Source organism: Leptodactylus fuscus, chromosome 7 (genome assembly GCF_031893055.1).
Source record: "Leptodactylus fuscus isolate aLepFus1 chromosome 7, aLepFus1.hap2, whole genome shotgun sequence".
Taxonomy (NCBI): Eukaryota; Metazoa; Chordata; class Amphibia; order Anura; family Leptodactylidae; genus Leptodactylus; species Leptodactylus fuscus.
Window position 1 is genome coordinate 113884121 of NC_134271.1, and position 27854 is coordinate 113911974.

General features: G+C 41.1%; 1 protein-coding gene across 1 annotated transcript in view; it reads left to right on the plus strand.

Moving 5' to 3' along the window:
* MAP3K9 (mitogen-activated protein kinase kinase kinase 9) overlaps window positions 1–15155 on the plus strand; it is a 40432-nt gene extending 25277 nt beyond the window's left edge. The window contains exons 3-11 of the mRNA XM_075282841.1: window positions 160–340; window positions 1994–2142; window positions 2543–2718; window positions 2819–3059; window positions 5169–5291; window positions 9989–10142; window positions 11834–11937; window positions 12712–13503; window positions 14462–15155. Coding sequence (XP_075138942.1) covers window positions 160–340; window positions 1994–2142; window positions 2543–2718; window positions 2819–3059; window positions 5169–5291; window positions 9989–10142; window positions 11834–11937; window positions 12712–13503; window positions 14462–14937 — 2396 coding nt within the window. The 3' untranslated portion in view covers window positions 14938–15155. The remainder of the gene's footprint in view (window positions 1–159; window positions 341–1993; window positions 2143–2542; window positions 2719–2818; window positions 3060–5168; window positions 5292–9988; window positions 10143–11833; window positions 11938–12711; window positions 13504–14461) is intronic.
* Window positions 15156–27854: the final 12699 nt, after the last annotated feature.

Here is a 27854-nt window from a genome sequence, read left to right on the forward strand (position 1 = left end):
GTGTACCACTTTGGGTATTACGTGTATCAAACATGATCACCACTTTCGGTATGTGTGAGCAATTCTTTGTGATGATAAAACTGCTGGCAACCATTTATTCCTGTGTTGACATAGACAATCCCTTGATAAGACTTTCTAATTTTTTATTTTTTTTAACAGTTTTAATTCTGGAGATGGTGGAGGATGGTGACCTCAGCAACAAGATATTAAAGATCACAGACTTTGGTCTTGCAAGAGAATGGCATAGAACCACCAAGATGAGCGCAGCTGGGACATATGCCTGGATGGCTCCAGAAGTTATTCGCTCCTCCATGTTCTCAAAAGGCAGTGATGTGTGGAGGTAAGATCTGTACTGTGTGTAAAGCCAATGTATGACTGCTGGTAACACGTAATGTGTCCACCATTTACAATTACATAATTGGGTAGATCTACCATTCAGATCACTTAATAAGAGTGGTCATAATTTATTTATTTTTCCACTAAGGTCTGGTTCACATCTCCGTTCGGGGAGTCCTCTTGGGAACCCCCCGAACGGAATACTGAACACATTGACAAGTGGTGAGCAGTGAAAGCACACGGACCCCATAGACTAATGGGGTCCGTGTGTTTTCTCTCTCCGCATGACTCGTGCGGACAGCGCATGGAAAAGTACTTCATGAACTACTTACCTCTCTACACGACTTTTGCGGAGACCATGTGGAAAACGCACGGACCCCATTATAGTCTATGGGTTCCATGAGATTTTATTGCTCACTGCTTGGCAATGTGTTTGGTATTCCGTTCAGGGTGTCCCCAAGTGGACTTCCCAAATGGAATACCGAACGCAAATGTGAACTAGGCCTTACCCATTAAAGGGGTTGTCGAGCTGATCTTTTTTTGCATAATATTTCTAACGAAGCAAACTGGGTCACTAATATCCTGGTGCCCCCTGGTCTCTGCTTCCTCACCCCTCTCAACACAGGAAATGAATTCTCAGCCAGTCACTAAATCCGCATCATGATAGTAGGCTTATTAACTGAGTCATGCATGATGTTAAGGAGGCTGCAGCATACAGAGGCACTGTTCTCCTAATTACATCCTGGAGAATAGATTTGCATATTTTTTACCCAGCTAGCCACTAGCCACAGAAGTTTCCCGGCTCAGCCACTTATTATAATGATGGTCTGTCCTTCATGTCAGATTGGGGGGTGTCTGATTCTCATCATCCCCACTGTCTCTGTACATGATATGTTGGCTATTCGGGGTACTTCAGCTCAGTCCTCAGTCCCATTGACATTAATAAGTGATGGCTGCAGTAGCATTTATGGTCACCGCACAATGTATAGAGGTGTCTGCTCTGAAGCACCGTACCACCGTCAATCGTTTATGGGAGTGCTGGGAGTCCTGAGGACAGAACTTCAATTTTACGGTCACAGAAAACCCTTAGGTTATCCACCTTCTTAAAATTGATTGGGCTACCTTTAAGTTACACCCCCACTGACCTAAAATTTATGGCCTTATTGTTGAGAGTCCCACAAGTTAGCTGTTTCCTGGAGTGCGCGGCTCCTTGTAAACCGTGCCAGGAAACGCACTCTTAAGGGGCCGGCTGATCTGCAGGGGCCCTGACAGACCGATTTTTAGATTGTGAGGGTCTGACTATCTTAAGGATAAAAAAAACTTTTTTTTTTTTTTTTTTTTTGCTAAAAATCACTTTTAAAATGTGTTTAACGGTGTGACAGGGTCATGGACGTTGAATTTTGCTGATGAAAGCAATAATTCTGTCTGAATTTCCTCATGTTCTAGAGCAGATGTCCTGTACCAGACATAATAGAATATGTACTGGCGTTTCTAAATCCGCTTTACACGGCAGTCAATGTACTATGCTATGATGATCAGTTTATTATCTGTTTATATAGATGTGTATACCTACGCTTGACGTGTGCCTTAATGTTGATCGATGGAGCTTGGCCAAGAGCCTACATGAAGTGACCTGGGTTTCTTATCTTCACTACAGTTATGGAGTCCTGCTATGGGAATTATTGACTGGAGAAGTGCCATTCCGGGGGATTGATGGCTTAGCTGTTGCATACGGAGTCGCCATGAATAAGCTTGCCCTGCCAATTCCCTCCACTTGTCCAGAACCCTTTGCAAGACTTATGGAAGGTGAGTTACTGTTTTCAGAGTCAGTCTCGGATGAGATGGATGCCACTCTGGTATGTGCCTCCTCCCCATATCTTTGCTGTCTCCATTCACTTGTATAGGAGTTCCAATGCATTTACATTGAATACGGGATGGGTCGTTGAGGTAGATTCAAGTCCCAAAGGTGGACCATTTCTAGGATACTTATAAATGTTTTGGGTTTTTTTGCCAATTTGTGATACTGTGTTATAACCCTGCCCATCCACTATATAGTGAAATATTCCCCCCTGCTGGTTAGTCCCAAATACACCTGACCGCTTCCTTTTAACAAATAACTTAGCATTTGCTTTCCAGTTTTATCACCATTTATTTGCAGGTCACTAAATTTGACTATATTTGTGTATTTTCTTTACCTTTTCCACAGATTGCTGGAACCCCGACCCCCATTGCCGCCCCTCATTTACAAACATTCTGTTCCAGCTGACTACAATAGAGGAATCTGGATTCTTTGAGATGCCCAAAGATTCTTTCCATTCATTGCAAGAAGACTGGAAGCAGGAGATTCAGGAAATGTTTGACCAGCTCAGGGCAAAGGAAAAGGTATAATTGACACTTGCTTTTCTATGTGCGATGCACAGTGTGAATATGGTTCTATTTCAGCATGCAAGAATGGAGGCTAACTAGTAATGGTTTCTTTTAGGAGTTACGGAGCTGGGAAGAAGAGCTGTCCCGGGCAGCCTTAGAGCAGAAGAATCATGAGGAACTTCTACGAAGACGGGAGCAAGAGTTAGCAGAGCGGGAAATCGACATCTTGGAGCGAGAACTAAACATAATCATCCACCAGCTCTGTCAAGAGAAACCCAAGGTGAAAAAACGTAAAGGCAAGTTCAAGAAGAGTCGCCTTAAGCTGAAAGATGGAAACATTATCAGTCTACCGTCAGGTGCGTCTTTGGGTGCAACTCACTTTACTGTATTCATAGTGCACTATGTTTTGGACAACTTGGGATGTTATGAATATTATAAACGTATTAATATATCTTCATTGCGGCCAGACCGCTAATTTTCTAATGGTGCTCTCCAAGTTTCCTGTTTAGGAACAAACGTAAAGGGAGTCTGTCAGCAGTAAATTGGTTAAAAACCTAATCACAATACCTTGTACAGGTGATTCGACATTTCCAAATATGTCTGTTTAGCTTTGGAGCCCCATTTTCATATAAATTGCGGTTTTATCCATATGCAAGAGAAGGGAAAGTGGAAACTACAGCTGAGATCAAAGCCCAAGCACTTTTCCCTTATTTTCAAGTAAATAAAATGACAGTTTACATAATAATGAGCCTCATAACTGAGTAAGGTTTATTTGGAAACTGTAGAATCATCTCTACAATGTTCTGGAATTAGGTTTATAACCAATTTACTGCTGACAGACTCCCTGCATCCATCGCTGTGGTGCAGGGTTTTGGACCTTGGGGTATACTGGTTTATAGTGTTCAGTGAGTATACTGTATACACTGAGCTCAGAAGCACTCACTATAGCAGCTTCTGGCATTTTATCAAAGCTTTGCGTATTACCCAGCCCTACCAGTAGATAGGATAGGGTGTTTCCACTTGTGAATTGGTGCTGAGAGATCACTATATTTTTTTTTAATTTTTTTTTTATGTAGATTGTGAGCCCCATATAGAGCTCACAGTGTACATTTTTCCCTATCAGTATGTCTTTTTTTGGAATATGGGATAGAAATCCATGCAAACACGGGGAGAACATACAAACTCCTTGCAGATTTTTTTTGCCCTTGGCGGGATTTGAACACCAGGACTCCAGCGCTGCAAGGCTGCAGTGCTAACCGCTGAGCCACCGTGTGGCCCCGAGAGATCACTATATTTGACACTATGCAACCCCCCTTGTTGCTCCAAAGAGCTCTTTTGCATATTGACAAATACAGTGATGTCTTGGCGACTGCACTGATTCACAAAGGCACAGCACCATTGGGGTTGGGTTACCTAAATCCGTCTACCTGCAGGCTATTTTGACATGCTAGAGTTCTGGTGTAGACTCACTTTTAAGATAAATTAAGAAACTAACTAGCACAAAAGTCTTCAACTTATTGAGTTTGCAAAAACTAAAGTGGTGGGATGGTGGGAGAGCATTATTGTTGAATTCTTATAAAAGTACCAGTAAAGGACATGACCTTGATTATTGTATCCAGAAGACAGGGCAATGTACATTTTCCCCTCCTTACTAAGGAGCTAATACAATCTACTAAAACTATGGTGTATAGCTATGTTATGTCATCACTTTATGATTGTTGAGTCTGACCTCTGGGATTGTTCTACTGTGCCGAAAAGGTTATCTAGTCCCAGAGGTCGAACCCTGCCAATTATAGGGTGATGGCCTAGTCTAGCAAAATGCCAATACTTTATTAATTGGAAGAGAATACTCTTAAGAAGGTGTTTTAATCGCTGAATTAATGGGGTTGTCCACTTTCCCAGGAAACTTCGGAAATGCTATACACTGATCACACAAAGAAACCTCCATGGTGCCTTTGGGTAACACATGTAAACAAACCATGTAGTCCGTAGGTTTCCAGTAGGAATGCCGCGACCTCTACTCTAAGCAATGCAGCTCCTATAAATGACATCCTTTGATTTTTCCAGTGACTGCTACTCCGTACTTTACACTGCAGGTGCTGAAATTATTTAGTGCAAATTCAGGTAGCGGAATCTATAATGCACAGAACTCTTTTAATGGAGGACACATTTGATGCATTCTTGGCAACCTATGGATGCGGCTGTTTTATGTTTGTGTTACCTGTGGGCCCCTTGGCAGGGAGCTGCAGAGTGCAGGTGTTAGGTATTGCCACGCCAGTGTACGGATTATTGAGACCGTGCACACTGTCTCTAAGTATTGGGATCCTGTTTGTAGAAACATCGTATTTTTATTTAAGATGTTGCTATTATTTTGTCAGAAAGGTGGTCTGTTTTTAAGATGCGTTTCTACTCCTGACCCACAAAGCCACTGATGTCTTGTCTATGCTTTATGATGTGCTTTACAGATTTCCAACACAAGTTCACTGTACAGGCTTCCCCTACCATGGACAAAAGGAAGAGCTTAATTAGCACCAAGTTCAGCCCTCCTGCAAGTCCCACCATTATCCCGCGGCTCCGAGCCATTCAGTGTAAGTAGCCATGCAAAAGACTGGTTGTTACAGCTCTTAACTCACCATGAGCGTCACATGCTGCTTGCTCAGTCAGGGTTACAAGAGCAGATCTAGTTACTGAGCTGCTTGTGAATGACATTTTGTGCACTTACATATTTTGGAGAAGTTTTCTTTCTTCATTTTTTAATACAATGAAGATTAACATGTACCGCTGGTTAGTTCTAGACTGCGACTCCCGATCTGCCTTTGGAGCATTTGTGATGGAAGTCTGTTCTGGATTAACTTCTGTGCAGTAACTTTTATCCCAAATATGAGTAATGCCTTTGCTACAGTGTGGTATGGAGTGGTGTTGGAATAGCAATTCATGGCTGCTGTTTTCCAAAAACAGCACCACACCTGTCAGTGGATTGAGACTAGTATTGCTGCCCTGCCCTATTGAAGTGAATAATTTGAGGTGCAATACCAGGCCCAGCCTATGGACAGGAGTGGCAGCCATGTTTTTCTAATTTTGGATAACCGCCTATGTAAAGTCCTTGTAGCCAAATCTGCGTTCTTACGTTGTAAAGTGGGAGTTTGCAAAAGCTACGGACAACGTGTGTGTGTGTGACAAGTAATTGTAGCCAATTGGGGCCACACGGTGGCTCAGTGGTTAGCACTGCAGCCTTGCAGCGCTGGAGTCCTGGTGTTCATATCCCGCCAAGGGCAAAAAAAAACATCTGCAAGGAGCTTGTATGTTCTCCCTGTGTTTGCATGGATTTCCATCCCATATTCCAAAGACATACTTCTAGGGTAAAATGTACATTGTGAGCCCTATGTGGGGCTCACAATCTACAAAAAGTCAATTTTTGTGTGCACCCACACGCACCAAACACAATCTGCCTGTTACTCTGCAAGTTTTTTTCTGTATAGTCAGTGCGGAATCCACAGCAAAAATAAATCCAATGTATCTGGACAGCTAAAGTGTATAGTAAGCCTTTGTGCACACATTGGTGACAGTACTGCGGATTGTATGGTAATAATGCCATCACATATTTTTAGTGTAATTGCTTGAATGACCTTCATTTTCAGCTCTTATCTATTTGATATGCTGTAAAGCGGATATTTTTAACCACTTTTGTTTTTGCTTGCATTTATTGGGGTTGTCTCATTTCGAGAAAATATTTTATCAGTAAATTCTGAGTTGATAAAAAAGGAATTCAGCACCCTTGTCTGTTAGCCACAATGAGAGTGACTGCCATAGATATCACTTCATCTTCTGTACCCATCCATGGATTTTATTCTGTTCTCCTTGAAGGACTGGTTGCAGGATATCCTCCAGCCAGCTTATTGACAGGATATCCCTCCAACAAAAGTGATGATCAGTGGTCAAAGCTCTTTCCCCTCTGACTTCCCTAAAAACTTTTAAGTTCTGATCAGCCAGATGGATAGTTTTTTGAAGGAAACCACTGACCGGGCATCTTTGTAAGTGCTAGACCTCCAGGAAGAACAAAGGATTGGGAATGTTAAAACCAAGCAAGGTTATTGTTCTTTATCATTGAAACATTAATACAATCGATCCCATTTTTAGACCAGGTTTACACATACACATTGGGATGCAAATTGGATAGGGGTAGTGGGATACCCCTCTTAAAGACACAGGCAGCCCAAGGGTCTCCACTAATAAAAGAGCATAATAGATTTATATTCAGCGGAGTTTTGGTAAGTTATCCAGTAGTGCCTTGTCCACATGAAAACCTGGTGACAGTCATGAAGCTGTGCAATAAGCATCTTTCATTAAACGTAACTCCTCCACCTTCTGAAATCAGAGCTTAAGGGAGGGAGATTCCAGACATCTCCACAAAGCTGGCGCAGGCAGCAGTAACCAGGTGTCAGACCAGAACTGTCGCTCAAATGAAGAAGGAAGCACCCCAGAGAAAACTGAAGAGTATGATCCGTGAAAGAGGAGGTGATTCTCCAGACTTCATGGCCAAAATCAGCCAAGGCGGAACAGCTCCTGGAAATATGGAGGCTGTCTCCATTGGGATCTGAGCAACGCCAGCATGAGCAGGACCCCGAGGGCAACAGTGTATGTAGTTTTGAGCATCAAAGAAATTGACACCCAGATCCACCTCCCAATGCTGAAGGTAGCGCTTTTTAGTGGCCGTGTGGTAATGCTGCAATCCAGCAGTTTACTGTGCAGCTATTCGAAATTAAAGTGCTTTTGGGCAACATGGTGACTCAGTGGTTAGCACTGTAGCCTTGCAGCACTGGAGTCCTGGGTTCGAATCCTGCCAGGAACAACATCTGCAAGGAGTTTGTATGTTCTCCCCATGTTTGCCTGGATTTCCTCCCATTCTACAAAGACATACTGATAGGAAAAAAATGTATATTGTGATCTCTATATGGGGCTCACAATCTACATTAAAAAAAAAAAAAAAGTGCTTTTAACTGCTTTCTATTGAAAACATGTAGGTTGTGGCCTCGACTTGGTTGCACTTTGGTTAGGTTATGTACAACATATAAACCCAGCCTCAGAGTGCAATAAATGGTTAAATTATTTTATCGTATTAAATACTTATCTCAACCTGAAAAAGTGCAGACCAATCCCATCTTAACAGACAGTAAATATTAACTTGGCTATTTATCTGTCCCTTCAGGCTTTCAGGTAATTGCATTGAGGAAAATTGGTTACTAAAAATAAGAGGGAACATAAGAGTGAATTGGATATTGAGAATATTCTCTGTAATGGGGAAATGCCAGGACCTGTATTTTGGGATACATGCTGCTGCTGTGGGCAAAATTTGTTGCTGGCTGGAGATTTCAGATAATTGAAAACTGTTTTATAACCTCTATCCAATCTTATTGCTTTATCGAAGACAAGATGATATAGATATGTTTGGTAGCTCCACTTTTCACTGCATTCCCACAAGGGGGCGTGATTCTGGGCGCTTTGATTGAAAAGGGTCAGAGCTCAGAATCACGTCGTTTTGTCTTCTATGGACAGAAACCACCCACCTGACAGTAGGGAGCATACCAGGAACCAAAGCTAACTGCTCAGGATTGGAAGACTAGAGAAAATATTCTAACTATGTCAGAATTACTGGAGCCTATTAAAGTATGGAGCCTTAGGATAGGCCTTTAATATCGATCTTCGGTATCAAGGCAGGTCACTTCCTACACAAGCGGTATCGGTGAAGTCGATGGGATAGCGCTGCAGTTCCTACACTTACCACTACAGTTTGTGCAGCGAGTGAGCAGTATGGCAGGAGCTGCGCTGCCTTGGTACCAGTGATCTATGGGATCCAGTTGTCGATTGTCCATCAATTGTAGTAGGTGAATAACCCCTTTAAGGGTGAATTCACACTGAGTAAACGCTAGCTTATTCTGAACGTAAAACACGTTCAGAATAAGCGGCGTCTAAAGCAGCTCCATTCATTTCTATGGGAGCGGGGATACGAGCGCTCCCCATAGAAATGAATGGGCTGCTTCTTTCACTCCGTGCAGTCCCATTGAAGTGAATGGGGAGTGCCGGCGTGTACGCTCTGGCATGAGCAGAGCTTGCCGTATACGCCGGCACTCCCCATTCACTTCAATGGGACTGCACGGAGTGAAAGAAGCAGCCCATTCATTTCTATGGGGAGCGCTCATATCCCCGCTCCCATAGAAATGAATGGAGCTGCTTTAGACGCCGCTTATTCTGAATGTGTTTTACGTTCAGAATAAGCTAACGTTTACTCAGTGTGAATGCACCCTTAGTGTGATTTTATAATGGGAAGATTGGAAACCTATTTTGACTTGCTACTATGTTATGGCTATATGCAGTTTATGATGAGAAACTTTCACTAGAAAGTGTTGCATGCCCTCACAGAAAAATGGGGCATGCCTGACTATTTCAATGGGATTGGCTAAAAATCTGATGTGTATGGGGTCACCAGATGTTGGGGGGGGAAAGGATTGTGCATACTGAAGCATATTGTTTCTGATCCATTCTTTTACTTGGGAATAATTTTCAGCCAGTGGCTTATTTCCCTGACACCATTGAAAACGCAGCATGTTTTATGGGGTTTGGGAGGGATAGTCAATATTAGAGAGGAGCGAATACTATTTGAAACGGAAGTTTTGAATAGCACGCTCCCATAGGAATGAATGGGAGCGGCCAGCGCACAGGGGGTTAAGCGGCTGGCGCTGGCTGTGTCCATTCATTTCTATGGAGCGAGGTATTCGAAACGGCCATTTCGAATATTATTCGCTCATCTCTAATATTAGTCATTGAACAAGCCTGTGGCTAACGGCTACTGACAGTATATGAGAACCTTTTATGCTGGCTCAATAGGACTGGTTGTGTAGAAAATTTACAATATACAAAATTGTTCTTTGCAACGTGCTGTACATTGGTATTGGATTTATTAGGATCATTGCAGCAATTCTGCTCTGAAGTCATACACTGAAGTGATCAGAAATACATCTGTGTTAAGCTGTATAAATATAGGTATAGATTTAGTTTTAGATGGATGAACTATGCTCCTGTGAATAAACACCGACTCACCAGGTGGTTTTTTTTTAAAAAAAAACAACCCTTCATAAGTTTTCCTCTGGGTACAGATTCAGGATCCTGAGACATTTTGTGTAGATGTAACAAATTCTTAAAATCTCCACATAGGACTGGCTTGTACTAGTTGCCTCTGCCAATGTTTTGTGCCATGTTATTCTGAATACATGTTTTTTATCTTCTGAAGTGACTCCAGGAGACGCCAATAAATCACGAAATCGAAGTACTGGTGGGCAGAAGGACGAAAGTGAAGACGAAGAAAAAAAGGAGACAAAGAAAAAATCTCGTCCTTGGGCCCCAGCATCGTTGGGTAGTAAAGACTCCAGTGCTGGTGAAGACAGGCAAGTGTAGTGTAAAAACCTTTATGTAATGGATTCTTACTAGGTTATTCCATGTTTTCATATACAATCATACAGTGATCCTAGAACTGGGACTTCCAGGGTTAAAAAAATAAAAAATTTGATGACTGATCCAAAGAATAGGTCATAAATATCAAATTGGTGGGGATTTAACCCCCTCTGTGTCCCCCATTGATAAGAAGATGATACATTGAAAATGGAGCAAGTCACTGCAGCTTAGATCTTATTCAGGTGAAAGGGAGTCTGACCTGATCGGGCCACTACACAGAGAATACAGCCGTCTGCTTCCTGCTCCATTTCAGTGTATCAGTAACTGAGTGATGATGGGGTCTGGTGTGAGACCCCCACTGATCTCTTATTAATGACTTAAGATCGGTCATCAGTATTTATAGCCTGGAAAACTGCTTTCACAGCATCTGGACCACCCATAGACTATATATACTACATTCTTAACCCTGCAAGGATGTTCTTCTATACATCCTTGGAATGTTAAGCAGCTACATGAAATTGTGCAGCTGTAGCAGTGTCAGTCGGTGTTTACTACAGCTAAAGCTCTTATAGGGAAGGCAGGGAATGGTTTATTACTATCCCTACCCTCCTGATCACTGTGTACATAGCACTCAATGAGCGCTGTGTACACAACTATGGGAGCTGCTATGACAGCCAGGAACCTGGAAACTACATGAGCGGTTCAGTTCTAGAATAAGTGATGGGAAGCTGCATTCCTCTTGTATATGGGGTTAATGTAGTTAATACTGCAAATAGAGGGGGAATTGGCATTAAAAAAAAAAAAAAAAAAAAAAGAAAGCTAAAACACACACACGTCCATTATGACCATTTGGAGGGGTTAATTTGTTAAAATAAAATAAAAAAAATACTATTAAATAAAATCTTATTTTTGAAAAAATGTAAAACATTATTTGAATAACCCAAAGAAAAATGCTTTGGCCCTCAAAACAGCCTGTGCAAAATAAAAAACAAACAAACAAAAAACCCTTAAAATGTGTCTGGTCCTAAACCAAAGGAAAGAGCTTGGTCCTGAACTGTTTAATGAATCTTTATATGGGCCAGTTATTGGGCATTGCTGTTCCTTGGGGTAGTTGTTCTCAATAACTGAAGTGTGTAAAGATTAGATGTCCCAGACTGCAGATCGCCAGAGCAAGCCATGTGTCCACATTAAGCCAGCAGGGAATGCTATAGAACTGTCAATACTTGCTAAGGTAGGGTTCACACTACCGTTGGTGTCCGCTCAGGTGTCCGTTTAAAAAAAAAATAAAAAAAACTATTATAACGGACACAAATGGATAGTAACTGATGGCTATACTGTCCGTTGCCCATAGACCTCAATGTAAAAAAAAAAAAAAAGTTTTTTTTTTTTTTTTTTTTTTTTCAAATGGACAGAAAAGTCCTGCATGTAGAATTTTTTTTGTCCATTTGAAAAAAACGGACATGGTTGTAAATGGACACTAAAGGACACGAGATAAAATCCCATTGAAATGAATGGAAATTGCAAACTGACCAGCTAGTGTCCGGTGCTAAAATCTTGTACGGACAATAACCACGGACACTGCTGAGCGAACAGCAATGGTAGTGTGAACGCCCCCTTACAATTTAATGATCCTTTATAATATATAAACTTGCATTATTGAAATATATGTTCTCTTTAACGTCAGGATATCGCTAGAAAGTTCAAAGTCTTGCTCTTCAAATACATCAAACCATGGGAAGCCGATGAAAACTTCTGCTGCACCTGGGTTCACCACTGTGACTGAGACAGGTATGTAAAATGAGAGTTGTCTTGTACTGCACCGAGCGACTGGCGGTGAGAAGTATTCGTCTTTCTGTTCATCATAGACATGAGATTAACACATTTCACATCTTATAGCTAAATATAATGTTGTTCTAAAAGTTCCTGCGGTCTTTGATCTGTCTCTGCTGATAAATCATTTTGGGGCATATCTATTAAGACTCTGTACCAGTAATTTGATGGAAAGAAGAAAAAAAATAACTACAGTTTGCAATGTCAAAACAACATTTGCAACTAAAATGGTCAACGGACGTGCCATATTCAATGGCAAACTAAATGTTGACAGAAATCTACACCAGCTGTGAGCTAGCATAGAGTTCAGCTGAGGCGCATGTCCTGGCAGAAGGTGCGCCTGATTATTGATGGGGTGTAGGCTTTGTCATGGATCAGATGAACCTTGCCTACTTCTCCCCCCTCACCTCTCCATAGACCAATACGTAAACTGCCCGATAGGTGCAGGCGGATGGCTATTCTATGTTTTTTTTAAATATATGTGACAGTTTATTACACTGCTCATTTATGCATACTTTCATGCTCAACTTGATGGGATGTGGATACTATATGTACAAATATTTAACTTTTTTTTTATGATTGATAATTGATATATGAATTGCTGAGATATATATATATATATATATATATATATATATATATATATATATATATATATATATATATATATATTCGATCTATAAAATTATAGTTATAATTTTTTTTTATTTTTTTTTTCTTTGCTTTGAGAAGAAGCTGAAAGCGCTGTTGACCCATTTGTGAATCAGGTGGACGTCAAAGATTCCCAAACACCCACTCCAAACAAATCCTACCTCTGCATACCATTCCACAAAGGAGAAGATGTGGAGGGACCTTTCAGCGATACCAGTGACAATCCCACACCAGTGAACTCCGCTACGAGCACTCCACAGCTTACTCCCACCAATAGCCTCAAGCGAGGCTCTCAGCACAAGAGATGCTCAATGGTTCTCTTGGGTTGTGGAGCTCTTCTTGCCACTGTTGGGCTAGGCTTCGACCTATTAGAAGCAGGTAAATGTAACCTAGGCCAAGATGAACCTGAACCAAAAGAAGAGAAGAAAAAAAAGGAGAGCCTATTCCAGCGTGCTGCTCGTCCCAGGCGAAGTACCAGCCCTCCTTCTAGGAAACTCTTTCGGAAAGAAGATTCTCCTTCTCATCCTGCAGAGCCAACAACATCTATCACAATGCAGTCCCTGTCTTCCATTTCTGAATGTAATTCTACCCGTTCCCTGCTACGCTCAGATAGTGATGAAATAATAGTTTATGAGATGCCTAGCCCTCCCATAGAAGAACAAGCACCCGTGGTCTGTAATCCACTGGTGAACATTCACATTGAGACTTTTAAACGGGACCCCAATCAGTCCCTCACTCCAACTCATGTGACTCTAAATTCCCGAGCCCACCAAGACCACAGAAGAACCCCTTCAGATGGTGCCATTAAAGTCATTCCGGTCATTAGTAATGGGACTTCACCCAATAATTGCTTAGTAAGCTCTTCAGGATCAAGTAAGTAATGTCTTATTGATCTATCTTATTCCGACCAGTTCTTGATACTTGAACATGGTTAAAGTCAGTTTTGGAAATATAGAATGGGTGACTGTAGAGACGTAGATACTGGCAGTAAAGTTATATGTTGACGGTAATGGGCAGACCCCCACCAATCAGGCGACTGAAGGGACCAGAACCACCATACATTGTGTTAGCCCCTGTGTCTGGGAATACAGGTAGCTCAGCCCCATTTACTTGAACAGGACAGAGCTGTGCTATACAGATACTGAAGATTCCATAGTGCTCACACTTTGGTTTTGAAAAGAGATATAGATATTAATAGGGGCTCTCTTGGCTTAAAGACTGATGACCCATTCTTAAGGTTATCAGTTGAAAATAGGAGAGGGTCAGACACTCTGGACCCCCACCGATCAGCAGTTTGAAGCAGGGCTTTGGAGTTGGTAGGCCAACCACTCCTTCATAAATGGCAGCCATAGCTGGTCAGAAGCAGTAAAGCTCCTCTATGTGCCAAAAAAAAGTTTGCTAGATTGTATTCCTGTTAAATTTGAAGTTGTGTGTGTTTTGTTTTTTTTTGTTTTTGTTTTTTTCTGACTCCACCAAAAACTCCATCTCTGACTACACAGACCTGGTTTGAAGAGACTGCAACGTTCCAAGGAGCACTGTGGCTTCTTCACTGATAATCCAGCACAATCCCGTACATATACCTGTGCTTGTGTTTTGTCACATAGGTCAATGTAATGATGAATGTGATGTCGCATGGCCTGTGTAGTAAAAGTGGAGCACTGCAAACTCTTCAAACAGCTAGTCAATGGACTTCCTGGTGGTCGGAACCCTTCTGTAGTTTGATGACCTATCCTAAGCAAAGGTCACTGATCATAAACAACAGACCCCAGTGAGTTCTAATAGGCTCCATCAGGTTCTGCTGATCCTCAAATTCTTGTTTCTCTTGATTTAGATCTTATGTCTCCGAATCGAGATCCACAAGAAGTTCCCCGTCTTCCAGACCCTAATTTGGTGTTTCCCCCAACTCCACGTCGCTGGAATGCTCAGCAAGATTCTACACTGGAGAGACCCAAAACTTTAGAATTTGTTCCCAGACCACGACCTTCCACTAATAAACAGAGACTTGACTCTTGGTGGTTTGTATCCCCAAGCAGAAACCGCGGGGAGTCCCCCGCTAATAGTTCATGCACTGAAACTCCAAGCAACATGGACTCCTGCTTTGCCAGCAGCAGTGGGAGCACAGTGGAGGAGAGACCAGGATTCTCTGGTTTTATTCCCGTTCATGTGACGCACCCTATAGGCGAACGAACACTACTGGATGTGGATGTGGAAGGCCAGAGTCAAGATAGCACTGTTCCGCTATGCAGAACCAAACTTAAAACCTACAAAACAACAACCTGTGAGCAAAAACAAGAGTTCTGGTCTTAAAGCGGCATGTCTATCTGCAGCCAGCAGAAGTGACATGACCACGTATCTTGCACTGAATGCACTTTGAGGATTCATAAGATCACTGGAAGGCAATATGAAATTTAGTCATTATGCTGCTCTCCCTGATTATCCTTAAATACGCCTTTTCGTCTTGAAGACTTTGCAATACTGTAATATTCCGAAATTTCAACGACCCAGCAAGAGCTCCTGTCACGGATTTCATTATTTGTCTTTTTTTTTTTTTTTTTCCCTCTCATACTGGAAATTATAACCAGATCTAAAATAAGTATCCAAAATCAACGTATTTTTTTTGTCCCGCTGCCCTGATTTCGTTGACATTCCTGTTGTTTTTGTCCCCCCCCCCATTCCCAGTCAAACACTGTACAATTCCTGATTCTGCTGTTCTTTTGATTTTCATCTTTTAAGGTTTTTATTGTTTTAAGTCCTCGATGATATATGCAAATGTTTGTCCTATGTATTTATTGTGGTTACCTTCTAATCAAGTGACCTCCGATGGTGACTCTCTTTGATGGTGTTGATCGATATGTACATTGCCCTCGTATCCCCAGGTATTGGCAATACCGATGCCATATACTAGTATCAAACTTAAACTGGAACTCGGACTCAAAGAAAAAAAACTGGTTACCTTATTGTAGTAATGGCTTTAACAGGATTGCTTGTCTTTGGCAGACGTATTGTAATGCCGTTTTAAATTCTTCTCCATATCTGCATGGGTAGCCTATTCTTTAAATAATAGACCACCCCTATTATTCTTGTGGGGCCTTAGTAAGCCATGAAATAATGGAAGAAACTGCAGTGCATAGCTATTTCTAGAATACAGAAAGAAATGTTTGCTTACAGCCTTGCCAACAACGTCGTGAGAGATAGCGCCAGATCTTGCTGATCTCGAGCGTTCCCCATCTAATTTCCTAATGTAGTTAATAGAGTAGTTTAGTGATCAGCATGCCGCACAGCTCAATGATGGGGTCGGGATTGCAGTAGCGCTGGGCTGACTGTTCAACATAGTTTTACAGGAGTCTGTGAATTATAGTGTGTATGTGTGGTTGAGTTCACATAAGAGCTAAAGAAATATTTGTCATAGTCTCCCCACGCTGGCCCAATTTGACATTTCTCTTGGAAGAAAAAAATCTCAGACGTTGAATGCTTTTTAGAAGGTCTAGGCTAATGTCAAAATAAGCTATTTTCTCAGTTTCTTTATGGCTTGTCTCATGTTAATGTGTGTATTTCATGTCTCACTTATCATATTCCAGGTAGACCCACAATTAAGTCAGCATTAAGCTTTTAAGCAAACCTGTCAAGCGATCTCCGCTGCCCTATCTGACAGCTGGATATGATGGAGGAAGAGAAGCTGAGCGTTGTGATTTATATAGGTATTTAGGACTGATGTAGGATTAATTCCTAGTAAGAGTTCTGCTTATCACGTCCACACAAAGTGATTGACAGCTCATCCTGTACAGAGATGGCTGTCAATCACTGTGTGCGGGCGGGATAAGCAGGACTCTGTCTCCCCTAGGCCAGGTTCACACAGGGTATTGGTCAGGATTTTGAGGCGGAGTCCGCCTCAAGATCCTGACCAAATTAATGGCTCCCATTGCAATCAATGGTAGCCGGCCAGTACTTGTCTCGCGACATCCGCCTGAAGACACTCCCTCCTCTCAACTAGGCCCATTGGTTTGGGCCTAATCCAGAGTGGACTGCTGCGGCTACCCATTTTTTGGACCGGAACCTGAGGCGGCCTCCGCATCAAATTCCGGTCCAAAATACCCCGTGTGAATCCAGCCTTAGGGAGTCCTATCAGGATTTTCTTATTGTTTCACTCACATTGCTTCATATCATCATAACCTGTATATAAGACCGCTTCATTTCTCTTCCTGGGTCAGATAGGGCCTTGTAAATCACCTGACTAATCCACTTGAATTGATGTAGCTGCTTCCTTTTATGAATTTCTTCATGTTTGGGCTCATAATTAGGCCCATCCAAATGTTAACTTATGTTCTGATCTCCATAAAGCATCAGTGCCAGAACCACAAGACGGGCTTTGTACTGACTGAGGAGCTCTCTTTTACTCGGCATCCTAAAGGCGTCCCTTTTTTTTATGCATCACTGTCTCATGGGTTTCCTAGAATTATAAGCTGCTTTTAATCTTAAATCCTTTTTGGTGATGCTTGGAGATTATTAGTGTTTTCCTTTTAGAAGCAGTAATATTTTAATAAAACATGGCTTCTTAAATTTTAATTTAGCTGCTCCCTTGCAGACTTGTCAGCAGACCCCGGCTTGTGCTGTCAGAGGCCTGGTAGCCGTGTCCTGCTGTCGGACTGTTTTTGCAACTAAAAAGATGCACAATTCCAAACAACTCCAGTTTTATTTTAAATCACATTTTACTCCATTTTATTTTGGTTGTTTTTTTTTTGTATTTTACATAAAAGAAACTTTTTTCGTCTTGTACTTATGAGATTCCGCCTCAAAATCTGCTCCAAATTCCAGGAGGAAATTGCTTCACATGAGTCTGTGCTGGAGGCTACTTCATTTTTCACACTTGAGGGGGGGAAAAAAAAAGCCTCCGGTTGATTGTACTTCAGATTCCTTGGCCATTTCAGCCACAGAACCTGTAGAACAAGGCTCATGTTTAGCCCCGTTGTGTTCAGGGCTAATCTACAAGTAAATCTACATTGTAAAGCCAAAGCTCTGCGTTGGCTGTCCACTGCACGTTCCGTAGGGCCAGGATTTGGAGAGGTATCTGAGGCAGAAGACAACCTCAAATTCCTCTCCAAATTCCTCTATGTGAACCTATCCTAAGGGTAAGTTCACAGGGGGTTTTTTGGTCGGGATTTTGAGGCCGTATTCGTCTCCAAATCCTGACCAAAAAGACGACCCCCATTGAAATCAATGGGAGCCGGTCAGGTGTTTTTTCGTGAGCCGGAACAAGAAGTGAGATACTCATTCTTCAAGCCGTTTTGCCTTGCGATTCATCCTGAAGACGCTCCCTCCTCCGGACTAGGCCCATTCATTGGGCCGGAGCAGAGCGCACGACTGGATGCCGGTGTAGTGCATCGGCATTCAGTCGCAGCTACCAGTCTTTTGAACCTCCGCCTCAGGTTCCAATCCAGAAAACCCCGTCTGAACTTACCCTAACTCCTCTGTGTAGGAACCTAATCCTAAATGCAAATCTTTAGATCAAGCGTAGACCCTGAATAACCAGGGAATGTTGGATGATCTAACCTCAGAAGCCCACTGAACTTGTAGACGCAGTTCTGCTTGATAGACTACAAAACACACTGTAGCTCGGGATCAGTACAAATAAAATAGCTGGATGTAAAGTGAAGAATTCTATTCATAGGCTAGCCAAGATGGAGCTTTGATAAGATGATATGCCTGTGTCTGCTCCATCAGATACAATTTGGATTTGATTCTTCAGCTATCATATTAACATCTACTTACTAGGACAGGAGAATTGTATTTTCTCTGACTGCAGAATGAAAATTTCCAGATCAATATCCCATTTACAGCAATTTAATTGTCTTGTATTATCTAGCAAGGCATTGAAAAGCGGAGTCCTGGCAGATAGTCTTTCCTCTATTGCCGTGACACGTCATTTTTACAATAGTTTTTGTAAACTTGAACATGAAAGGCCGTTTCTGTGCTTCATCTTTCTGTAAATCATATATTTAGCCACAACGTTTATTATAGCATTGACGTTTTTATTGTGGATACAGTCAATTTTTAACCTTTTTTTTTTCCCTCATTCTTTTTGGCCGTTTGTGCCGTCTGTTATGGAATATGTGGGAGTTAGATACAAATTCTCTAAAGTCCTAGCCTTACACTTTCTGAATGTAGAGGTATTCCCCTCTAAAAGTTCATGAGGTTAATACATAGGCTGAGATGGTGGTCTGACTGATGTGACTTCTGTTTCCTAGGGGTACGCTGTCCTAATATCTATCATGTGGGGTTGTCCAGTAGTAGTTAGCAAAATCTGTTTAAGCCTGGATTCACACCTGCACTTGGTTTCCATTTGGAGATTCTGTTCCCCAGTCCTGCAAGCAGCACTTTTCTCTTTGCATTTTTTGGGGTGGAAACTAGGCGGACCACATCATAGTCTATGGAGTGTGCAGGTAACAGCTTTTTAAGCTGATAGGGTTTCCGTGTTTTGGGTCCCCAAGTGGGACCAAAAAACGTAAACCCCAACGCATGTGTGAACCTAGCGTTAAATGGGTCGTCTGCTCTGGACAGTCCATGGCTCTTAGGGTCAATTCACACAGAGGAATTTAGTATGAAATTTCAGCGCTGGAAAAAAAAAATCCTCCCATTCACTTCAATGGGTTCCTTTTTCCGCTAGCAGTAAAAGGAACCCATTGAAGTCAATGGGATTCTTTTTTTTCAGCTCTGAATTTCCACCCCAAATTCCTTACCATTTTCCTTACCATGGTTGCCGGAGTGTGTCATCATACCCAGAGCCATCTTAGCCGGTGATCTACTGAGCGTTGAGATGGATGCGGTGGTAGGCAGTGACCGAGAAACCTTTGGAAGTGCAGTGATGGAGGATTTTCATACTGAGTAATATTTGCTTTGTTCTTTCAACCTATTCTCTCTTCTTTTTTTTTTTTAAAGTCGTCCTGCCAGGCATCTTCCTTAAAATGGTTGTCATTGGTAGACCCATCCTGTTTATTTGCCCTAATAAGACATATGGACATCTATATTCGCCCGTACAGAGAGACGCGATAAGCAGTTACTCCTGCTTTGGTGGCCCGTGCCTTCCTATGTATTAGATGGCCATTCATCTATATTTATAGGCAGTCATAACCCCAAAGAGTCAGCAGTGAGATCCTTTGCACTCCATGGGGATCCGTATTTGATTTGGATTTGTCCAAACTTTGCGTTTTGCTAAGCACTGGCTTTACATGTACGGGTGCATTCACACTGAGTAAACGCTAGCTTATTTTGTAGAGTAAAATTACACTTGTAAATTTTGCTATCCCATTGATTTCAATGACATTTTACAGGCGTATTTTTTACAGGCGTATTTTTTACAGGCGTATTTTTACACTTGTAAAAAAATATCATTGAAGTCAATGGGATAGCAAAATTTACAAGTGTAATTTTACTCTACAAAATAAGCTAGCGTTTACTCAGTGTGAATGCACCCTACTACTGATATGATGCTGACCCACCATGACAAAGGGTTAGTTATGGCAAATACTGGGGCTTTAGAATTGATACTTCAGAAATCTTTAGGTTGGTGATTAATCCTAGATCCCCCTTTACCACAAACCCTATTTTAATTGACATCCTGTCTTGGTTTGGAGTAAAATTCCCAGTTTGATACCTTTTTACCAAATTTCCTCCTATGATTTGCATAGAACAAATGTGAACGTTTCCTCCTCAGGATATGGCATCCAGGGTTGCATCATGGAAATGAGTAACACTGACTCTTACTAGTACTATGAGTAATGCTGGGTGGCAGTGCCCGCAGGTAAACTCACCAAGCCCAGGACGTGCGTTAGCTTACCGTCATCTGCAGAACGCCTTTCTTTTAGAAATACTTTGTCTTGTATTCACAGCCACTGAACTATTTGGCATCAAGCCCTTCAGTATCTAAAAAGATGCGCTCCGTAGGTCCTGTTATATTCCTTCTGGTTATCTTATGTTGGAGATCTTATTCACTATCCCTACATATAATCTCAGCCTTTTTTTAGCTTGTGGGACTGGAACTCTTCTCCAGTATTAATAATTTTTTTTTTCCCACTTCTTTGAGCATAGCCAGACATTGTGGCAAATGTTTGTCCGTTTGCTGGCAAATCACCTTCTAATGCTTGTCCTTATTGGCCGATGGGGATTCGCTTACACATAGATCCACACTCCATTATGGCCCCGCAGAAAGTTCAATAACTCATCTGGAATGACTTCATTGGTCTGAATTGGCCTGAGATTTCACCAATGCAATTTTCTGGACACCTTTATCAGTAGTTTTTAGTCCATGGCAGCTATTACAGGACCCCATATAGAGCATAAACATACCCAGATACTATTTTATTAACATGCCCAACTTGTACTACATTGGGAAGATAAGTTTACCAACTCTGACCAGACTGGGGTCTTTGTCCTTTGTCAATGGTCAGTACAATGCTAATGGAATTAAAAATGGACACCTAATGTGTCACCCTATTAGCCCTGGCAGTACACGCTGTTGCTTGTGTTCGTGCCAAATACCCTAGATACAGATCTCTGATGGTTAAATGTATCTTCATATTATTCTTTTTTTTTTTTTTTTTTTTTTTTTTTTTTATAGCACAGTATGTGATGTGCTATAACTTTCCTGATGGCTTCTGAATGATTTCTGGCTACATGTTAAATATGCAGATCAAATCTTTTTTTTTTTTTTTTTTTAATTTGAGCTATTGATGGGGTTTTTTTCCCCCGAAAAATACTAAAGTGAAAAACTAAAGTGATTGTTTCACTATAACAACTTATCAGCTATACATGGCATAGGCAATAAGTGTCTGACTACTGTGGGACCCCCACAATCACTAGAACTGCAATTCTGTGCCCCCGTCACTACTTACAGTGCTAATGTGCCACTAACTGCTTGTGATACGACAGAGGGCACTTCTGTGAATCTTCTATGTGCCAGTATTGTACACAGTCACTGTGAAATCCTGGTGAGAAGAGTTTGTACTAAGCTACAATAATTTCCAATCACAAAAGGCTAAAGGGGTTGCCTGGGGTTAATGTTTTTATGGCCTATACTAAGATGGGCCATAAATACCTGATCTGCAGGAGGCCTGAGCTGCTTCCAGCTCCCTAGTTCAGCTTCCATTAAAGTCTTTGCAGACAGAGTTTCTACTTCCAGATCTGTATTCCCTATAGCAGGGGTAGGTAACCTTTGGCACTCCAGCTGTTGCAAGACTACAATTCCCAGCATGCATACTTACTCTGCTGTTCTTGGAACTCCCATGAAAGTGAATGGAACATGTTGGGAGTTGTAGTTTCACAGCAGCTGGAGAGCCGAAGGTTCCCTACCCCTGCCCTATAGGATAGGTGCCAGACATGGCTCAGTAGATCTGATTGGTAAAGACCCATCTGTTGGGCCCCCCACCACCACCACCACCGATCAGGGATGAAAAACCTTAACCCTGGATAGCCATTTTAAAGGTGGAGTTGGGACGTATTTTCCCTTTAAAATGATATTCTGGTGATTTAAGCTTTTTCCTTCTAGGTTCGCCTGCAGATGCCTTTCTAATATACACTATGATCTGAATGTTTTTTGTTTTGTTTTGTTTTTTTAATGTTCCTATTTCTTTATGCCAGCCTCTATGGATTATGTTAGTATGGCAGTATTCCTTTTACGACTTCACAAATTTGTATTTCATTTTTCTTGTTAGTATACTGATCCCCTACTTGGGTACACCGTACAGACATGTCCTTTATTTTGCTTTTGGCTGGACATATCCAGCTTTTCTAAACATGATTTTGCAAAACTGTTTCAAGAAGTGATATGCTATATGTGTCTATATGTGGCCAGTGGATGTATTATGAAATTCAGTCTGTCAAAGGTTTTGACCCAAATTTGAGCTAAGTAAAGGGTGGACTCATCTGTATATTCTTAAGCCAAGAAATTATTTGGAAACCTATCTATAATATGTATAAAGGTTTCTGATTACTATGGAAAATCTCAATGTGTTGTTGCTTGACTCTTAGGTTGATTTGTCAGAACTGTAATTGGGTAGAATAGTTCTGGACCCAATTATGCTTCTTTATGTAGTGTCAACTTTGGGACTTCACGCCCATATAAATACTGAATGAATTAGGACGGGTTCACACCAGTGCCCATTCTCCGTTTTGCATGTTTCCGTTTCCTGCCCAAGAAACTGGACAGGGGACTGAAACCGGCAGGCAGTTTTCAAACCCATTCATTTGACGGGTGTCTGCCTGTGAGAATCTTCTGCCTCTTTGCGGCAAAACCGGTTTTTTTTTTTTTGTTTTTTTTTTTTAACCGGACACAGTCGGACATGCAGAAGTTTGTCTGGTTAAAAAAAACTTTCGCCGCAGAGAGCAGAAGACTCTCACAGATGTTCACCGGCGGACACTGAATGCAGATTTCCATCTTCTGCCGACAGAAAACGGAAACCTGCATAACGGAGAGGGGGCGCTGGTGTAAACCTGCCCATATCAGATTTCTGTTAGATGTCTAAGATCATGGTTAGAGGGCCAGATTTCACCCTTATCTCCATGGTGGGGAAGGGAAAGTTCTCCTAGCCCCACTCTCTTGCTGTCAGGAGATCTGGGAGCCCTGATGGATTACATTTTTGGTTGCGAAATTTTAAAATCTCTAGGCGTTGTTCCATCAGCACGTACTGAAGACCATATTACCATCCTTCAGCTTTAAGAATCGGTCATTCTTCACAATGTTATTGCTTTCCGATGCTCTTTTGAGACTTTTCCAATCTCCTGACAAGTGTTACCATTGGCTAGAAACCCCATCAGCTACAGTAGTAATTGACACTGTCTGTATCTTGGTGCTACATTCCTGAAATCTATGGCTGTGTGTAACCTATGCATCTACCAAATTTGACCATTGTCTTAGTGTTATTGAGCCTATAGACCAACCATCATGCGAAGCTGTAATTGTCCCCTTAATGTAACACTGGATGTTATGATGGACAATGTCTGACCCATTCCTACTCGCGGTAAATGTTGTTGTAAATGTTTCGATGTGTGTGATAGACACGTGCACTGACCAGATGTTGTCATTGTTGTTGATGAACCTACGGATGTTATAATGTGGTCTTTTTCCATGTTAGCACCACATATATATATATTTTTTTAATATATATTTTATTTCATTGGCTGTAATAGGACAATGAAGCTTTGTCATGTCGATGTATCATAAACTTATGTACATGTTTGTATTATTTGCTGCCTTCTAGAACATCCATCATGAGTTGATGTTTGTCTATTGATATCAAGCATTGACCATACACCTCAGTATTCAGCATGTCCTTTGGTCTTTATAGAGCATTTGGGCAGTTTCATTGAGTGGGCCAAATTTTTCTAAAAAAAAAAAATTTCAAGGAACCAATAAGGCATCAAAAGCTGCACCAAACGTGGCGTGTGAACAAGGTCAAAAGGTGCATTCACTGTTGGTAAAGTTGGCCGTACACCATAGGCTGCATTCACATTGTTGCTGTTTTGTCTGTTTTAGGCAGTATGAATCTTGCCGAATATTGATGTCAGCCAGACCTGCCAGTTTTGGTGGGACCAGCTGGTCATCCTATGTGTGAAGCTTAGATAGCAGGTTTTGTGTTAGGGTGCATTCAGACTACGTAACGCCGGGCGTGTATGAGAGCCGTACACGCCGGCATTACGGCAGACTGCCGAACACTTCCCATTCACTTCAATGGGAGCGCTCGTAAACGCCGCTGTTACGAGTGCTCCCATTGAAGTGAATGGGAAGTGTTCGGCAGTCTGCCGTAATGCCGGCGTGTACGGCTCTCATACACGCCCGGCGTTACGTAGTCTGAATGCACCCTTAGATGATTGGGCAGTTGGGTTTCAGTATGTCTGATCTTTTGGTTCTCTAAATAAGCCACTACCAGAGGTGTTCGGAAGCGACTTCTTCCCTCCCCGTTTTATGTTTAGGGCACATGAATGCTTGGCTTAGCTGAACATACATTTATCAAGTAGAAAATGAAGCCAGTCCATAAAAAGATTCTTCTAAAAGCCAGATATCTTGCCTATAGAGTGTGTATGTAGGAAGAGTTTCAATGACTTATCCAATTGTAAAGCCAAATATGTGATTTCTCAAGATACATACAATGTATACATACATTTTTATTTTATTAGGTTTGAAGTGCTGTCCTACATAGGTCACTTTTATATGCTGTATAAGTATCCTTGTTGGATCTACTCCTGTGAAAAATGTCACCCTATATATATAAAGACTATAGAAGGAGCTTGGAGATCCCATAATCTTCACTTAAAGAGGTTTTCCTGGTTTTATACTATTGATGGCCTACTATTGGCATAAGTCCTCAGCATTTAATCGGAGAGGGTTTGAGTTTTGGTACCTCACCACTGCTTTGTACACCTACACGCCAACTACATATTAGCAGCTGTGCAAAGTATTGTAGCTTTGACCTATTCACGTGAACAAATGTTGTAATGTAGTTTACTAAAGAAAAGTTGTTGTTTCTTCACTTATTTGCGCCTCTTTCTGCAATGATCAAATCTGTACCATAGAAGTCTATGGAGAAGAGACAGTCCAAAAAATTGCAGTCTATAGATTGTAATTACTTGAATAGTAATTCTTGATCGTGTTGTGAAAAAAACAAAAAAAAAACTTTTCGCTATAGTGCAGGTGTCTCTTAGCTTTGAGCTCTCCTTTTCTCCATAGACTTCTATTGTACAGATTTAATGAATGCAGGAGGTGGCAAATAAGTGAAGATTCAGCACTCTTCTGTAATAAAGTATATTACAAAGTTTATCCTAATTTAGAAAAAAATATAAGTTTAAGAAGTTTTAAGAATAGGGCATCAATATTGTGAACCCGGGAAAGCCCTTTAATAACCCTGTTTATTTTAAGCCCCTGTCACATTTTATATGCAGACTTTATAGCTTTGACCAAACATATCCTGGATTTGAGTGTGAAGTAGGGCAGTATGCACTGTATAGGATTTTTATTTGACCTCTCCAGAATGTATAATGTATATGTGTTAATCATTTTAAGGTTTGCACGCTTGCTAGATGTGAAATGTCACTAATTGTTATAACGCTATTTTAAGAAATGGAAAAAAAAAAAAAAAGTTATAAGGTTGATGGTCTGCTTTTACAGTACATTATGACTATGTAGCTTGGGCCTTTCTTGTATATTGGCCAATTTGACAGTATATATCGTTTCTAGACCGCAGACTGAATGCACCTAGAACCTCTCCAGCAGGGAAGGGGTTACGATTGTGCAGATCCTACTGTTGATTTGTTTTGGGGGTTTTTTGTTTTGTTTTTTTCCCTTCTGACTATTTCCAATTTACTGTGAGTGTAACCTGTTTTGTTATTTGGAAAATGTTTTTTGCTTTTTTTTTTTTAAATTAAATTATTGTATGTCAAAGTATTTAAATTGGAGCCAGAAGTTAATGGGATTCATTTTTATTTTGGTTTGTATGTTAATATTAAAATGAAGATTACCAAGCCGGCTTGGTGCAACTGGAAATGTTCTTATATATAATGAGCTGCCCTAGGCCTGGTCTGAATATTAGAGCACACAGACCATAAATAAAATGGTTAAACACTCTCTTGTGTCTTGTCTTGTTTTTACTGACAATGTACTGGAAGTAAAACTGTATAATAAAAGGTTCTACAACTTTCCAATATACTTTCTGTATCAATTCCTCATAGATCTCCGCTTGCTGTCATCCATTGTTTACTTTCAGCGGATAAAAATCGGTACATGGTCATGTGATGGTCACATGATATGAGCTTTGGTTGCTGTAATGAGCTGTGCACCTGTCATCACATGACCATGGACCGCGTATCACATGACCATGGACCGCATATCACATGACCATGGACCGTGTATCACATGACCATGGACTAATTGTGATCCACTGGAAGTAAACAATGGATGACAGCAAGTGGAGATCTAGAAAATCTTCAGGAATTGATACAGAAAGTATATAAGGAAAGCAATAAGCAATATCTACTGACAATTTGTAACTAGGGGTATGATCTAGGTTGCTACTGTACAATGCTGTATATATTCAGATATTACATACATGGCGTTTTCCATAAAGTGGACATGTCCGCTCTGTGACATATTTGCTTTAGTATATATTTGTACACCAATGAAGTAACCTGCAGTTACACTATCTGTATTGGACTTTCACTGTAAGGGCACACTCCATTGACAAGTAACACCTATTTGTCACTTTATTCCTAAATTTCTAGGAGGAATAACTGAGGAAAAGCATAATGCAGGTTTATTAGATATGACGTTTGAATATTCACATTTCTTATAAGGACTCTGTTACTATAGGATCTGATAGCTTTGAAGCGAAAGACCATCCTTGCACCTCTTTGTGGTTGGTGAAATGTGCAAAATTTATTGATAGGCTTATATTCCCTCCCAAAAAAACAATAATAAAAAAAAAAAAAACCCTCTCTAACCACGTCCATAGACTTCAATTGCCAAATGGAGGCCAAGAGAGTATCCTTGTAGCCTTTTAGTATATGCATAGATACAGCCAACATTTGGAGAATGGAATAGTGGAAGTCCACTGTATGGCATCACCACCAGATACATGGATGCCTCTGGATGCTACAATGGCGTACCTGGCCATATATAGCCAGTTATCTCTGTAGTTTCTGATGGCTCCAGATAATACAAGGCATAAGTGGTTGATAACAGAGAATTGACTGCCGATGAGCTCCCTGCTTAGCCATACAGTACACATGGAAACATAGAAGATTGACTGTTATAGGCCATCTAGTTCTAGTCTTATATTATTTCCTTTTATCTTGGGATAGACGTGTTTTTCCCCGCTATGCTTACATTCACTTACTATAGATCTCCCAGCTACATCTGCTGGAATTCTGTTCTGAGTCTCAACTACTTTGTGAAATATTTCCTGACATTGCTTCTGTTCTGATTCTTACCCCCCCCCCCCCCCCAAAAAAAAAAGATAATCAGATTAAGCCCTCTTAATATGTGGGATGTAGAAAATGTACCTGCAAACACCCTACAAATCTATCCAATCCCCTAGGATCATTCATAAAACATCTTTAAAAAATTGCTATGTAAAAAAGCCCAAATCAAAACAAATCCCAATATCCTATCCAATGAGGGACTCTGAGGTCAAGTAGCACTATACATTATTTTATTCTAACATGGAAATACTGCCGGACGGTCT